This window comes from Mustelus asterias, chromosome 25 (genome assembly GCF_964213995.1).
Source record: "Mustelus asterias chromosome 25, sMusAst1.hap1.1, whole genome shotgun sequence".
Lineage (NCBI taxonomy): Eukaryota > Metazoa > Chordata > Chondrichthyes > Carcharhiniformes > Triakidae > Mustelus > Mustelus asterias.
The window spans coordinates 32,259,838-32,276,476 of NC_135825.1; the positions used below are offsets into that span (position 1 = coordinate 32,259,838).

Sequence of the window (16,639 nt, forward strand, 5' to 3'; positions counted from 1 at the left end):
GTAGCCCCATATAGTGATCAGCAGGGGGTTACATTTGGAAAAGTATACTGCAGTTTCTCCTTCACCACGCTGTTCAGACACATTAAGTTGGGCTATAGCAACTGCTTCATTAGCTGAAGAAGTGTGGGAGGCTAGTTAAAGTACTCTGCAAGAAGCCTATGTTTTAATAATGGAAAAGATAATTTACTCCTGTCAGATCCTCAAAGTGACCAGGGATAGATAGTAAAAATGTGGCTTTCCCAATGTAGCTCATGTCCCAAACACAAATGAAAGAAATTCTTGGAATATGTAATTATAGTAAACAGAGATATTTAATTTATTCTGAAACACATACACTATGAAGCATAACACTTATGGAGTGAACACACATTGTATCAAATAACAAATGAGTTATTTTTTGTCACCATATTTGTTTTAGGGAGTATTCAATTGACCACTGTTTCACCTCTTTCTAATTATAACAGTGAGAAATTAACATTGTGCTGATACACCCTGATGCCAGATTAAATTCAGGATTTGGTGGTGGAAGGTGCAGGGATATGCTTGAGCTAACAAAATGACTTAATTTAAACGTGAGAGAGCAAAACAGTGGCAGATGAAATTCATTGTGGATAAATCCATACATGACTGACATTGAAATGATGCAGATATTCAGGATAGTTTACTTGGTGTTAAACCTGACATAATCACGTGAAGTAGCAAGAATGCTGAATTTTATATTGCTTAGAACACAATTGAAATATCACATTTAGACTGCACAATATTCTGGTAAGAATACAGTTATTGTTCAAGCTTCAAAAGGACAATTCAAACTTCAGAGAAGTCACAATACGGTCCATGACTAAATTGTGAGGAATGAATGGGGAAGCTTGAGCATTTCTGCCTTGCAAGGTGATACAAAGAAAGGGACAAAGAGGTACATAAGATAGCTAATTACACATAAAAAGATACATCTGGGCCAGAGTTTTGCATTTACACACATGCAGGTTTAAACTAAAGAAAACATGCCAACACATAAATAGGCAGTTGAAGAGAAGCTGAAAATTAGAAGATGGAATCAGATTGAAAAATTATTGGAGACAAAAGAACAAAAAGTGCGGCAGAGTTTAATATTAAACCACATAATAGAGTTTTCTGGCAATCAATGCTGGCATCATCTGGGACGCAGTAGGGAGGAGGTGGATGGGAGATCAGGCAGAGAAGCCATTATGCTAGTTCCCCAGCACCCAAATTACCACAGGGATTTGGCGCAGAAAGTCTGCTTGAATGGATCAATATGGGAAATTTATTGTTATATATTATGTTTATCGTGTGCAGCACCATTCGCCACTTTGCATATTCTACTTAGAATCACAGAATCCCTATAGTACAGAATGAGGCCATTCCGCCCATGAAATCTGCACTGACAACAACCCACCCAGGCCCTATCCCCATAACCCCAAGTATTTATCCAGCTAATCCCCCTGACACTTATGGGCAATTTATCATGCCCAATCAACTTAACCCACACATCTTTGGACTGTGGGAAGAAACAGAGCAGGCATGGAGAGAATGTGCAAACTCCACATAGACAGTTACCCAAGGCCAGAATTGAAATTGGGTCCCTGGCGCTGTGAGGCAGCAGTGCTAACCATTCTGCCACCATGCTGCTTTGTGTCTTGTGATACGATGGTTTGTGCCATGGTAGCCAACTCGTATTAAGCAGTGCCTGGTTGGGCTCAGGATCTGCCATACTTGCTGCAAAAGGTGACTGCGTGCCAAGGATGTGTAGGATTCTCCAGTCTTTCTTTTTGGCCAGCTGAGCTTTTCATTTCTGTTCGCCTCTTCCAATGCCCTTCCAGTCATCCTCCAGAGGTCAAACCATCAATGACCATCTCCCAATGCCCTACACAGGTAAACTGCCCTGATCCTAGATCAATGTTGGTTACAAATACCTCTGAAAGGAAATAAAATTACAATTATTCACTTTGATGCTTGAACATAAAATAGTATTGAAAGCAAAGAGATCTCATTCAAATCTTGTCAGCACAGTCCTTGATATTAGACATAGCCTAGAATTTTGCTTGATAATCTTCTCAAGTCAGACAATAAAACATCAGCAGTAGCTTGGCGGCTTCAGTGTGACTAGCCTTCTCTTTCAGGAGATTGAGTGGGTTGGATAGAATCCAAGGAGGAGCAAGATGCAGAATGCTTTGGTGCAGGGGGAAAAAGAGGCTATAATGGATTCAAGTGAGCAAGATTTTGTTTTTTTGTTGCAGATCTGTTAAACTTCTTAAGTCAAAAACAATTGCTTTCTATTGTCGCAAAGATTGCTCTGGTAAAATATGCCCATCTATGTTTTGTGACATATCTGAAGCAATCTTTTACTTGCAGTTGATACTTAGAACATATTTTTAAACTTCACAAATGTAATTTAGATTTTAGAAAATGTGGCTATACATATTCAAGGTCGTATACATTAGGTTATCTAAAATAAAGACTTAAGTTTTTAAAATTATGGAACATTTTGTTTCCACCCAACGTTTGCACAATTAGAAAAGTATTGTCCAGAAATGAAACCTTTATTATTCAGATATTGCAGCAAATATAATCTAGGTAGCAATACTATCAAGATGCAACTGTTAGACATATTCTTTGGTGACTTCTTCTGGCTTGCCTGTGAACTTCTCTCGTAGTTTTTTCCACATACCTTTCTTCATTTCCTCCATTTGTTTCATGTTATCTACCAACAAAGAATAAAATAATAAATAAACACATGCTAATATCTTGTGATCCAGCAGTCAACTATACCAACCCAAATGTCACACCCTGCCTGAGATCAGCTAACTTAACATAGATCTGGAATTGAATTTGAGTTCTGAAATGTTTGATTTTACCAACACTTAAAATATATTAATTTGGAGTTAAACAAAAAAGGATATAGATATTAAAGGAGTGCAAGAAGACTTGCAATGTATTTGAACCTTTTGATGAAACTTCTAGCCAAAGGTATTTAAGGAAGTTTATGTCAAACACTGCTATTCTTTGAAAATTGTATAATCAATGCAAATTGTAATATTTGGAGCATTTATATGAATTTTCACAAATATTGCCCAAGCTTGCTTTATCTTATTTTTATCCACTGTTTGGAACTGACACAGAAAAGTTTTTTTTTTACAAAAATTCAAACTATTTCATCAAACTTTCCATCAACCTTAAACACAACAAAGCCATGCATTAATCTGGTACTGCATACTGCAATGAATTTGGGGGTTAAAATTCATTTTGTAAATCTCAGTTAAAGCAACATTGAGTTGCGAATACAAAATGCAGATGGCTTCAGCAGCTGAAGGCTCATTTTTGTTGCACTGAGGAATATTACTAGTTATGGTAGAAAGCACTGGAGCAAATCCTTCCATTCTGCCCGAGATGAACATAATGTGCACCGGAATCAATAATCACACCCACAGCAAAAAATCCTGGCGTTTGTTTTTTTAAAATTCCAATAAATAATTTACTGTTGTCTTACCCATATTTAGGATACTAACATCAATTACAATTTGCATTAACGACACAATTTTCAAAGAATAACAGTCCTTGACATGAACAATCTTGAATATAAATTTGCAGCTTTGGCTTATTGCCTTGACCGTTGTAAGATCCTGTTAAATTGGTTTCTGCATAATGACTCCAGTGTTTTTAACTTTCATAAATGTCAAGGTAAAAGACCTACAATTCCCATCATCCTTCTTATAATGATTTGATTTCAAAGAAATCTTCAAGGCTTCTGAACCCACTGTCCTTTGCAGTCTAATGATAGAAATGCCACAGACAGTGCTAATGCTATCCCAATTACTTTCTTAGAATCATAGAATCCTTACAATGCAAAAGCAGGCGATTCAGCCCATCAAGCCCTATCATCATAACCCCACGTATTTACCCTACTAATCCCCCTGACACCTAGGAGCAATTTAGCATTGCCTATCAACATAACCAGCACATCTTTCGGGGGGATGTGCTGGTTATGCTGGGGGGAAACCGGAGCACCCGGAGGAAATCCACAGACACAGGGAGAACTCCACAGTCACCCAAGGCCTGAATTGAACACATGTCCCTGGCGCTGTGAGGCAGCAGTGCTAACCACTGTGCCATCGTACCACCCAATTATGTTGAACCCAAGTTCAGAAGTCTTGTGGTTCAAAAGGCAAGCACGCTTGCCTCCAAGTCAGAAGCTCCAAGATCAAGTCCTAGTCCAGGACTTGTTGATCAGGGAAGGAACATTCCTGATGCAGTCATGCAGGTTGATAACCAAATGCTCATCCTTCCAACATACCCGTGGCAGGCATGGCAGAGTGGGTGGGGTTCCTGGTCAGCTATGTTTGATGGGGAGTGGTGCACTTCAAGTTGCAGCTACTTGCCACTCTTGAACAGAGATGCCTTTGGTCCCTAGCGAACAATTGCTAATTACAGATAGATGCAAGTTACAATGGAAAACAATAATTCACTGGATAAATTCAGAAGATACTTCATGATGTATCTAATAATACCTCTATATCTCATCAGTTTCCTTCCGAAACATATATTCCTCACCCATTTATAAATACGACTATATATTCCTGAAATCTCATATTTGTTGTATCATTCCCATCACATCTTTGCTGGAGCCAAGCCTTAAGGCTAAATCTAACAATATCACTGCAGTATCATAATCTGCAGTCTAAATCCAGCTCCTAAAATGCAATGTTAAGTGATGCTGCTCATAAGCTTCATGAACTTACCAAGTTTTAAAGTCTCTCAGAAAACTAAAATTATGTACATTTAATGTCCTTGCTTTCTCTAATGTACTTCCCTCCATTTCTTACATAATTTTTTTCCGTTTTCTATGGAGAGAAAAAATAACTTCAAACACCATTTCCACTGTTGTACATGTTTCAACAAGATTTGTCTTCACTCTTTCTGGTGGAAAAGATTAGGCCTAGAAGTTGTATATCACAGATGCAAAACATGCACCAAGCATCAATTTGGTGAGCAGTGTTGGTGTGCATATATCTCATCAGAAGTGCACTATACTCTTATTGGTAAAGACTCCAGGTTAAGCGTTCAGCACCCTTGACTGAAATACTCATCAGTCCTTTTACATTTGCAAAACAGGGGGTCTAGCACAGGCCTCTTTCCAAAAATCAGCAGGCCTTGGGTGCTGCTGCACTAGAACTGCTGCATTTAGAATAACAATGTTTACATGCAGCCTTTTCACAACTAAAATGCATCCTACTTTGCTTCTCCTGGCTCCACAGCAGTGCAGTAGATCACTGCCAGCCCCCCATTTGGACCTCCTTCTTGTCCAGTTCTTTCGGAATCTACCTGAGGCTGTAGTCAGGCAGATGGCCAACTTCAGTCCATTAGGAAGAGCTGCCTCTGGGAGCCTGACAGGCATTCACAGCTCATAGGCCTGAGGTCCAATTTTCAGTGAGTCTCTCAAGTCTCTAGCTTCTGGTACACAATCGCAACCACCACCCATTTCAGAGCCAAAACCAGGCTGAATGAATTTCCACATACAATTTTTAATTAACCCTATCCTCTTCCACCCAACATTGATAAAACGTGCACAATATTGGTAATTAATTTGTTTTGGTATTACAGTCAGGTGCTAAAGTCTGAATGGTTACCTGTTGCAAGAACCATTCGGCATTCTTCCACTGTTACACCAGTAAAACTTGTGTTTCTGAGACGAGGATACTGAAATGAAATAAATTATTACATTTAAGATGCATTCATTTACACAGCTTTGTGCACAACTATCCTGCAGCCTTCTGATATTTTGGCATGTTGGGGCTTAGTTGGATTGGGCAACATTTCTGAAAGGAATTCTGCACGAATAGAATGAATACAACTTTAATGGGTTGCACGTGTTCGGAAGAGCTTAATAAACAGATTCTTGGAGAGACAAAGAAATTGATAATTACAATTTGGAATTGAATTTCTTGTTCATGCTCAATCAAACTGAATTAGGACTGGCAAAATTGCTGGAACTGAATAATTTCAGAAATAATTATAAATAGTTCTGCATCAATATTCTCTTAATTCCTATTCTCTTCCACACCTTCAAGATTTTCTGTTAAATTTGCACTTGTTTAAATTAGTATATTGATAATCTTTAGCACATAAAAGCATCCATCAGACATTTACTGCTGATTTCAATGCACACTTGACATTGTTTGTCACTGGTGGGTTCCTCCTATTGGTAACTTTCTCTATCGACAAAGTAGACCTTTGCACTGTTTACATGTCACTTGCTACAATGGCTACACTTTGATCAACTTAACCACGAAAGGAAAGCTAAAATTTCATTCATCTTCTGATCATATAAAAATTAAGAATACTTTGTTTTTAATTTTTTTCAAATTTTATTAGTACCTTTCAGTACTTTAAATGTAATTTAAGGGGCAGCACGGTGGCACAGTGGTTAGCACTGTTGCCTCACAGCGCCAGGGACCCAGGTTCAATTCCCAGCTTGGGTCACTGTGTGTGTTGAGTTTGCACATTCTCCCCGTGTCTGCGTGGGTTTCCTCCAGGTTTCCTCCCACAGTCCAAAGATGTGCGGGTTAAGTGGATCGACCATGCTAATTTGCCCCTTAGTGTCAGGGGCACTAGCTAGGGTAATGCATAGGGTTGAGGAGAGAGCCCAAGTGGGACTGTGGCTGGTGCAAGCCCGATGGGCCAAATGGCCTCCTTCTGCACTGTAAGATAATATGATTCTATGCTGTGCTATGAATCAAAAAAGACAATGCAAATTCAGTCCAATCATGGTCCCCACGAGGGGCAAACCAGGATCCAAGCTGACAAGACGAAGAATTACATCTCATCTTGGGCTCGATAAAGCAACATCCAAGCTGACGGGATGAGGCATTGCACCCCCTTCCCAGGCTTGATCTAATGCTTCATCTTTGCCAAAATGGCTTTAAAAAATTGGATCAGGGTAAAGTCTCAGTTTAACCTCATTGGCTGCGCGAATCCTTTACTCTAACCACGATCACAGGCGTCAGCATACCCTAAGGACTAGCCTCGTCCCCTGTGTGATCATGGTTTCAGCCCCGCCAGGTAATCTTCTAAACATAAAATGCTCAAATTGATCTGCTATGACCAGGTTGGATGGTCTGAAAATGTAGTGGCTCCATTGGCTTTCTGCAACCACCTTATATTTTGCTTATCCAGATTTGAATATTCTCCTCCAGCTGTTTTTCTCATTTCCCCCCCTCCAATAAGTCCAATCCTATCTCCATCTGGATCAGCTTCTACTGCTGAATTTGAATTATTTACTCATCCCATTTGAATTTAGCAATGCATTTCATGTGCAAATCCACAACAAAGACCAAGGAAAGTCAAGGTGCCAGTACCTTGTTTTTGTAATAAGCAGAATGGATTCTGGCTAAACTTTCATACATCTGGTCACATTTCTCTGGATCTGTAATCTGAACACAAAATGTTTAAGTTAGTATATTTAAATATCAAAAATGATATAAAAGCCAACATTGGTACACATATCCAATGGGAACTCTGGCCCCAATGTTTAAGGGAGGTAGAAAGGAATTCCGGAGAGGAAAAATTGAAGCCTGTTTTTTCCCCCCCCAAGGTTTGAACATAGAACATAGAAAGCCACAGCACAAACAGGCCCTTCGGCCCACAAGTTGCGCCGATCACATCCCCACCTCTAGGCCTATCTATAGCCCTCTATCCCATTAAATCCCATGTACTCATCCAGAAGTCTCTTAAAAGACCCCAACGAGTTTGCCTCCACCACCACCGACGTCAGCCGATTCCACTCACCCACCACCCTCTGAGTGAAAAACTTACCCCTGACATCTCCTCTGTACCTACCCCCCAGCACCTTAAACCTGTGTCCTCTCGTAGCAACCATTTCAGCCCTTGGAAATAGCCTCTGAGAGTCTACCCTATCCAGACCTCTCAACATCTTGCAAACCTCTATCAGGTCACCTCTCATCCTTCGTCTCTCCAGGGAGAAGAGACCAAGCTCCCTCAACCTATCCTCATAAGGCATGCCCCCCAATCCAGGCAACATCCTTGTAAATCTCCTCTGCACCCTTTCAATGGCTTCAACATCTTTCCTGTAATGAGGTGACCAGAACTGCGCGCAGTACTCCAAGTGGGGTCTAACCAGGGTCCTATAAAGCTGCAGCATTATCTCCCGACTCCTAAACTCAATCCCTCGATTAATGAAGGCCAGTACGCCGTACGCCTTCTTGACCGCATCCTCCACCTGCGAGGCCGATTTAAGAGTCCTATGGACCCGGACCCCAAGGTCCTTCTGATCCTCTACACTGCTAAGAATGGTACCCTTCATATTATACTGCTGCTTCATCCCATTGGATCTGCCAAAATGGATCACCACACACTTATCCGGGTTGAAGTCCATCTGCCACTTCTCTGCCCAGTCTTGCATTCTATCTATGTCTCGCTGCAACTTCTGACATCCCTCCAAACTATCCACAACACCACCTACCTTGGTGTCGTCAGCAAACTTACCAACCCATCCCTCCACTTCCTCATCCAGGTCATTTATGAAAATGACAAACAGCAAGGGCCCCAGAACAGATCCCTGTTCAGTTTGGAGTTGTGATCTGGAGGGGTCGGGAAGGAGAGGAGATTGTGGAGTTGGGATGGGATGTCAGTCACCCTAACCCTAATGCACAACATTCAGAGATCAGGACTGACATACCCGAGTCAGCTAAATTCAGTAGGATAATTCAAGATGGATTACCACTAACTTAACTACAAGTGTGCATGCCAATTCAGATCAAGTATAAGACTATATCTCTCCTAAGTTATTACTTTAACTGACTGCACTGCCCATTTAGTAACACTCTTAAGCTCTGAGTCACAAACGTTAGGTTCAACTCCTTTCGGACAGTAGATTCAACCACTAAGGATCAATATCTCAGCCCTCCTTTTCCTCAGTTACATGTTGTCCTTTACAACATTAACTGGAGACACAGAATCAGCTGTCATAATAATGCTGGTGACAATCAGATCTTCTACTCCGACACCTCTCTCTCTCTTGATCCCTAAGCTATCTCCATGGTGTCAAGGCTACTTGTCTGACATTCAGTCTTCAATGTGCTGCAATTTCCCTCAGCAAAACATTAAGACAATTAAGGCTATCATTTCTGGCCCATAACCTTGCCACTAATTCTGTTCCTCTCTCCGATCACTGTCTTGGGTGAACCAAAACATTCTGCCCTCAAGTTGAGTTTTCAACCCCATATCGTACATATTACAAAGGGTGTCTACTTCTAACTGTGTAACACTGCCCACCTTCACAAACTGCTGAAACTCTTATCCATGTCTTTGTCATCTCCACACTCAATCATTCCAATGCTCTTCTAGTTGGCATTTTAATCTTTAATTCATCCAAATCTGTGCTACCTATATTCTACCCTGCACTCACTGTCACTCAACACATCCTTCCTCACTTATCAACATTGAACCTTAGTCACCCAACATTTCAAGATTAAATTCTTAGACTTGTAAGTTCCTTCACCACCCCACCCCTCTTCAATACTAACTTCCACTCACTCTATAAACTCACATCCCAAACTCTCTGCTCCAGACTCCATTCTCTAGTACTACCTCCTATCTCCAACTGCAACTATACCATCTTTCAAGTAAAAACACTGCCTGCCATGTCTTCTGTGGCTTATAAGCTCCACACTCCCTCCTTCAACCTATCCAGCTCCCTTCATCATTTAAGACCTTTCCTAAAACGACCTATTTAAGTAGGTTTTTAGTCACTCCTCCATCTCTCCTTGTCCCCATGTTCATTTTTAAATAAGCCTCAGGTGAAAAAATTTGGGGCGTTTTGCTAAGAACATTGGAAATCGGAGCTGTAAGCAACATTGCCCCAAGGCTCTTTCACTAGTTAATAAGATCATGGCTTATAATTTTCCACAAATCCACTTTTCTGCCCGATTCCACATCTCTTGATTTGCTTAGAGTTGAGAACTTTGTCAATCTAAGCCTTGAATAATTTTTAACAACCGAGTGTGCTCACCCCACTGGGTTAAAAATTCCAAAGACTCATAACCCTCTGAATGGAGACATTTCCCATTTTGATCCAGAACATCTGTCTCCTTACCCTGAATCTATACCCTCTAGTTCTAGACTCTCCAGTCAGGAAAGGAAAATGCTACATTAAAGGCATTATATAAATGTGAGCTGATTCTCAGATGAAAATTATGGAATAGAGAATTAACAGACAACTGACAGTATAAATGCAAGTGTTTCTGCCATCTAATCTAGATTGATATTTGAAAGCAGTACTAAGGAATTGCCGCACTGTCCATCCTTCAGATGAGACATTAAATAATCTGCCTGTTCTGATAATTTAGGTAGATGCAGTCCTTAAATAAGAGTAGGTGTGTTCACAATGTGCTGAAAAATATTTTTCAATGAAACTACCACCATCATCAAAAAAGATTAACTGGTCATCCAACTCATTGCTGCTTTTGGAATCTAAAAATTGGTAAGACGCAATATAAGTCTATTTTTCTCTTCCTTAACAGTTAGTGCATCAGCATTGCTACATTGACTGCATGCACTGACGAGGCATTATTTTTTGCCGAGGACAACGAATCAACCACCATTTGGAATCACGTATAGACCAGACCAGATAGGCATCTCAAGTTCCTCCTGGAAAGATATTAGTGGACCAGCTGCTTGTTTTTTTAAGACAATCTAGCAACTTTCAATCATGTTTCTTTTCTGCTGTTAATCTGTAAATTACATTTCTATATTCAAGTTCACAACATGTCATGGTAGGATTTCAATTCTCAAACTCTAATGGTCACCAGGCTGCCATTATTCCCCATCAGGTGACAATTGCATATGAACAACAAAGAACAAAGAACAATACAGCACAGGAACAGGCCCTTCGGCCCTCCAAGCCCGCGCTGCTCCCCGGTCCAGGATTGAATCCTGAATCCAGGATCCCCGCCCAATTTTCCAGCCTATCTACATCCTAATATCCTATCCACCGAGCTGTCCCTCACAGCTACGATGCTTTGTTCATCACAACCTATTAACTCACCCCCACCCCCCCATTCCAGACCATGTGATCTCCAGGGAGAGGCGAAAACCCAGAGTGAAAACCCCAGGGCCAATATGGGGAAAAAAAAATCTGGGAAATTCCTCTCCGACCCCCTGAGGCGATCGAAACAAGTCCAGGAGATCACACTGGCCATGATCAGAAAATGCTTCCCAACCCTATTCATTTCCACTTCTGCTTTACGAACACCATCTGAATTCCCTGCCCCCGAGACAGGTTCCCAACTATCCGCAGTCTCGCTCTGTACTGGCACCAGCAAGATGATCATAGAATGAAGCCTTGAAACGAGAAACAAAGAACAATTAGCCCGCGCCGCTCCCTGGTCCAAACTAGACCACTCTTTTGTATCCCTCCATTCCCACTCCGTTCATATAGCTGTCTAGATAAGTCTTAAACGTTCCCACCTTGCCCGGCAACACATTCCAGGCCCCCACCACCCTCTGTGTAAAATATGTCCTTCTGATATCTGTGTTAAACCTCCCCCCCTTCACCTTGAACCTATGACCCCTCGTGAACGTCACCACCGACCCGGGGAAAAGCTTCCCACCCTTCACCCTATCTATGCCTTTCATAATTTTATACACCTCTATTAAGTCTCCCCTCATCCTCCGTCTTTCCAAGGAGAACAACCCCAGTTTCCCCAATCTCTCCTCATAACCAAGCCCCTCTATACCAGGCAACATCCTGGTAAACCTCCTCTGTACTCTCTCCAAAGCCTCCATGTCCTTCTGGTAGTGTGGCGACCAGAACTGGACGCAGTATTCCAAATGCGGCCGAACCAACGTTCTATACATCTGCAACATCAGACCCCAACTTTTATACTCTATGCCCCGTCCTATAAAGGCAAGCATGCCATATGCCTTCTTCACCACCTTCTCCACCTGTGACGTCACCTTCAAAGATCTGTGGACTTGCACACCCAGGTCCCTCTGCGTCTCTACACCCTTTATGGTTCTTCCATTTATCGTGTAGCTCCTCCCTACATTATTCCCACCAAAATGCATCACTTCGCATTTATCAGGATTGAACTCCATCTGCCATTTCTTTGCCCAAATTTCCAGCCTATCTATATCCTTCTGTAGCCTCTGACAATGTTTCTCACTATCTGCAAGTCCTGCCAGTTTTGTGTCGTCCGCAAACTTACTGATCACCCCAGTTATGGTTGAGCAATAAAGTGCAATTCTTTTAAGCTATGAAATTTTCTACTTTGTAAACAACTGATCCTAATAATACATCTAAATGGTGTTAGTATGCATGGCATCTCAATGAATTTATCAGCATATTGTAAAGAGTGATACAGGGAGAAAAAAATTGAAACTAAAAAAGCCAGCTTCTTTTAGCTCCATTTGGAGTTTTTTTGACCAAATTCTCTAAATTGATTAAATACAGCTCACTTGACCCTATCCTGCTCCATAGTAGATGGAAGTAATTTAAAAATGATAAACCAAACTGTTAGGCACAGCAATGCAGACACTATAAATTTTACAAATGCATTATGCAGAATGTGCTTCTAAATGTAAAGCCCAAGAAACTTCAAAATATTCCTGAAATAGATTGTAAAAATTGTTGAAAAGGTCATGCAAGAATCAAGGATGTCTGTTCTGCTTGAGATCAGAAATACAATACTTTGGAGAGCAGAAACATTTCTTTGCTTAGTGTTAGAAACTCAGATTGGGACAAAGGCAACTATACAATATAGCTGAATACAACTCAGATGAATGTTATGTTCACTCGTAAGAACTTGTTGGAATTAAGAAGACCAAATGATAAATTATATGCTGTTACTCAATTACAAGCAAGTCAGACTTCAGCTACACTGTCATTTCTACTACTCCCACTGCTTTATTTGGGAATGAATAATGAACAAATGGTCTGTTGCTATTTCTTATGCCATCATGATTCAAATAAGGACATTAGTATTTAAACATTAAAAGCAGTGAAGCCAAAAAGGAAAAAAAATCAATTTTAGAAATTGTCAAAATGACAAAAAGAACATCTGAACTAAAGCCAACTAGGTTCCAGATTTTGAAGTCAGTCAACATATTTTTTACTTCATAAGCTATGTGACATTTCGATAATTAGAGATCATCGGAGTTCAATAAACACGGGCATCAAGTGAAGATAAATTACCAGGCACTGTGCACCTTTAATCTGATCCCTTGGTTCCTCCACAGTTACAATCGAGGCAACCACATCTCTCTCTAAGATATCAAGCAGCACATTAATAAGCTGGTTGATCAGAACATGGACTGAATGGCCTCCTTCTGTGCCATAATGATTCAATGGCAGTTCACTTAATTGATTTGTCACGCATAGTTATTACCCACTTTGAACGATAGATAGATGATGTGCTGCCAGAATTAACAAAAGTACAGTTATCATGGTTTCAGAAATAAAGAGGCTTTGATATGTTGGTGAAGAATCAAGTCTGTTAGGACTATTTCCACTGGAGCAGAAAAGGTTGAGAAACTTAAGAAGCGTTTTGTTTGGGCAAATAAGGAAAGGCCATTTCCTCTTGTTAGGGAGTTTTCAATTTAAGCGTTTTACTAAAGAATGAGGGAGAGAGCAGAGGAGAAACTTATTTATATTTCATTCAGCAGTTAAAGCACAATCATTACATATTTTAAGAGGAAACGCTTGATTCCTTAAAGCAGAGAAAGATAAGAATTATCAGGAAATAGAATATGGCAGTATGATTAGTTTTGATAGTTCCATCAAAGAACCAGCAGACATGAAGCTAAACAACTTTTCTGCACTGTAAACTTATACGCAGAGCAAAAACAACTTATAGTATGCAACAAGTAACAAACTAGGTACGTCAAAAGGTGATGTGAAAAAAAAACATTATTTTCTATCAGTTAATTTTTTAAAAAAATTTCAGGAGAAATGAATTATTTTCATTTCCTTTCCACATCCCATGAAAGGGGAAGTGGGTATCGCTGGCAAGCCCAGCATTTGTTGTCAAAGTATATTAGTGAACCAGGTGAATTTTTACCACAATCAATTCATGGTCACCATTTAACTTTTAATTCCAGATTTTTATTGCCGTCAGAACCAGGGTCTAGTGCGCACCACCCTGGGTCTTTGGATTACTAGTCCAGTGAGAATATCACAATGCCACCGCCTCCCCATCATTATTGTTTATTTATTGTTTTCTGTTTGATCTACAAGGTGCTTCAGAAATGCTTTATAGCCAGGAACACAAACAAGTGAAGGAAAAAGCTTGCATTTTGCAGTATATAGCAACTTTCACATCCTGAATGGATTAAAATATTTAAAAGCAATTATTGCTGAAATGCAGTTGCTGTTGTTATGCAAGGAAATGCGACAATCAACTTGTGCAAAACCCCACAAATAATAAATTAGGCAAATGACCATTTCACCTGCTTCAGTGACACTGGTATCTGAACGATTAACAGTCAAGTAAGCAGTACAGATGGGTGTATGACAACTCCATATAAGTTCTGGGCTGAAACTTTTAGTTTCCAATGGGGGAATCGTGCAGTCTAAATCTTGTCCAGTTGGGCTGAATTTGACTGATCCCTCCTTAAGGACCCTCCTTATGCCCATTAGCCAGGTGGCCCAAGTCTAGCATCCCAACCACCCCAGTCCCCCCCACTGCCAATCTCCAGCCAGGCCACTGCAGTTCCTCCTCACAGGCTCCTTTGCTCTATTTGCCCAGCTAATGGCTCCTCGGCCCATTGGCTCCCCACTGGCACAACCATTGCCCCCCCCCCACTGGCCCAGCCATTTCAGCCACTGGCACAGCCACTGCCCCCCCCCCGGCACAGCCCCTGCCCCCCCCCCCCCCCACCGGCACAGCCCCTCTCCCCCCCACCCCACCGGCACAGCCACTGCCCCTCTCCCCCCCACCCCACCAGCACAGCCACTGCCCACCCGACCGGCACAGCCACGGGCCCTCCCCCCCCCCAACACAGCCACGGGCCCTCCCCCCCCCCAACACAGTCACTGGCCATTCCCCCCCCGCCACTGGCACAGCCACTACCCCCCCCCCACTGGCACAGCCACTACCCCCCCCCCCACTGGCACAGCCTCTACCCCCCCCCCCACTGGCGCAGCCACTACCCGCCCCCCCCCACCCCCCACTGGCACAGCCACTACCCCCCCCCCCACTGGCACAGCCACTACCCCCCCCCCCACCTCCCACTGGCACAGCCACTACCCCCCCCCCCCCCCCCCACTGGCACAGCCACTACCCCCCCCACCCCCCACTGGCACAGCCACTACCCCCCCCACCGGCGCAGCCACTACCCCCCCCCCCCCCCACCGGCACAGCCACTACCCCCCCCCCCCCCCCCCCGGCACAGCCACTACCCCCCCCCCCCCCCCGGCACAGCCACTACCCCCCCCCCCCCCCCCGGCACAGCCACTACCCCCCCCCCCCCCCCCGGGCACAGCCACTACCCCCCCCCCCCCCCCCCCCCGGGGCACAGCCACTACCCCCCCCCCCCCCGGGCACAGCCACTACCCCCCCCCCCCCCCGGGCACAGCCACTACCCCCCCCCCCCCCCCCCCGGGGCACAGCCACTACCCCCCCCCCCCCCGGGCACAGCCACTACCCCCCCCCCCCCCCCCGGCACAGCCACTACCCCCCCCCCCCCCCCCCCGGCACAGCCACTACCCCCCCCCCCCCCCCCGGCACAGCCACTACCCCCCCCCCCCCCCCCGGCACAGCCACTACCCCCCCCCCCCCCCCCCCCGGCACAGCCACTACCCCCCCCCCCCCCCCCCGGCACAGCCACTACCCCCCCCCCCCCCCCCCCCGGCACAGCCACTACCCCCCCCCCCCCCCCCCCGGCACAGCCACTACCCCCCCCCCGGCACAGCCACTACCCCCCCCCCCCGGCACAGCCACTACCCCCCCCCCCGGCACAGCCACTACCCCCCACCCCCCCCCGGCACAGCCACTACCCCCCCCCCCGGCACAGCCACTGGAACAACCCCCCACCCGTCACCAGGCTTACCTGCGTGCTCTCCCCTTCCCGGAAACCTTGCGCCACTCGCTGCCGGATGAAAGCGCCGAGGTCTCGACCTTTCTTGGTGTGATCGAGGGGCCACTCCTCGCATAGTCTGAGGAAGCGGCGGTAGCGAGTCGCCGCCATACTGAGCGACCCTTCGCCCCCCGCGAGCTGCTGTCCAGCGCCGGCACCGACAGAACAAAATGGCAGCGTGTGGAAGATGTGCGCCTGTGCAGTCCCGGCAGTCTGAAGGATGTCAGCAGCTGCCCAGCTGGCACCGTCCCAGCTGTCAATCAATGAGGCCCTGCCCTGCCTCTCATTGGCACTGTCCCTGCTACAGTGCTGTTTTGGGATCATTCACTGGGGTGTGAGCGGAAGCTATTTGGCCATGGTTAACTTCAGAATTAGACCCAAATCAACCTCCAAATGGCACAGTAGCACAGTGCTGCCTCACAGCGCCAGGAACCTGGGTTCGATTCCCAGCCTGGGTCACTGTCTGTGGCGGAGTTAGCACGTTCTCCTCATGTTTGCATGGCTTTCCTCCGGGTGCTCCAGTTTCCTC

General features: G+C 44.2%; 1 protein-coding gene across 2 annotated transcripts; it reads right to left on the minus strand.

The window, feature by feature from the left end:
- Positions 1–292: 292 nt before the first annotated feature.
- uqcc2 (ubiquinol-cytochrome c reductase complex assembly factor 2) lies at positions 293–16,286 on the minus strand. 2 transcript variants are annotated; one of them, XR_013500921.1, is made up of 5 exons: positions 16,084–16,286; positions 7,374–7,448; positions 5,646–5,715; positions 4,758–4,859; positions 293–2,722 (listed from the first exon to the last, which is right to left on the minus strand). XR_013500921.1 is itself a non-coding variant. In XM_078242321.1 (4 exons), exons 1-4 carry the CDS (start codon positions 16,219–16,221, stop codon positions 2,622–2,624), a joined length of 384 nt encoding a protein of 127 aa, XP_078098447.1. In that variant the 5' UTR covers positions 16,222–16,286; the 3' UTR covers positions 293–2,621. The 2 variants fall into 2 exon arrangements, 1 of the variants encoding a protein (XP_078098447.1); XM_078242321.1 differs by lacking the exon at positions 4,758–4,859.
- Between the last annotated feature and the right edge of the window lie 353 nt (positions 16,287–16,639).

What these genes read in the sequence shown, in the direction of transcription:
- uqcc2 (XM_078242321.1), bottom strand. Translation starts at nt 16,221, where the DNA reads ATGGCGGCGACTCGCTACCGCCGCTTCCTCAGACTATGCGAGGAGTGG. An exon ending in CTGCTTATTACAAAAACAAG is followed by an intron (nt 5,716 to 7,373) that starts GTACTGGCACCT and finishes ATTTCATTTCAG; the next exon opens with TATCCTCGTCTCAGAAACAC. An exon ending in CCGAATGGTTCTTGCAACAG is followed by an intron (nt 2,723 to 5,645) that starts GTAACCATTCAG and finishes CTTTGTTGGTAG; the next exon opens with ATAACATGAAACAAATGGAG.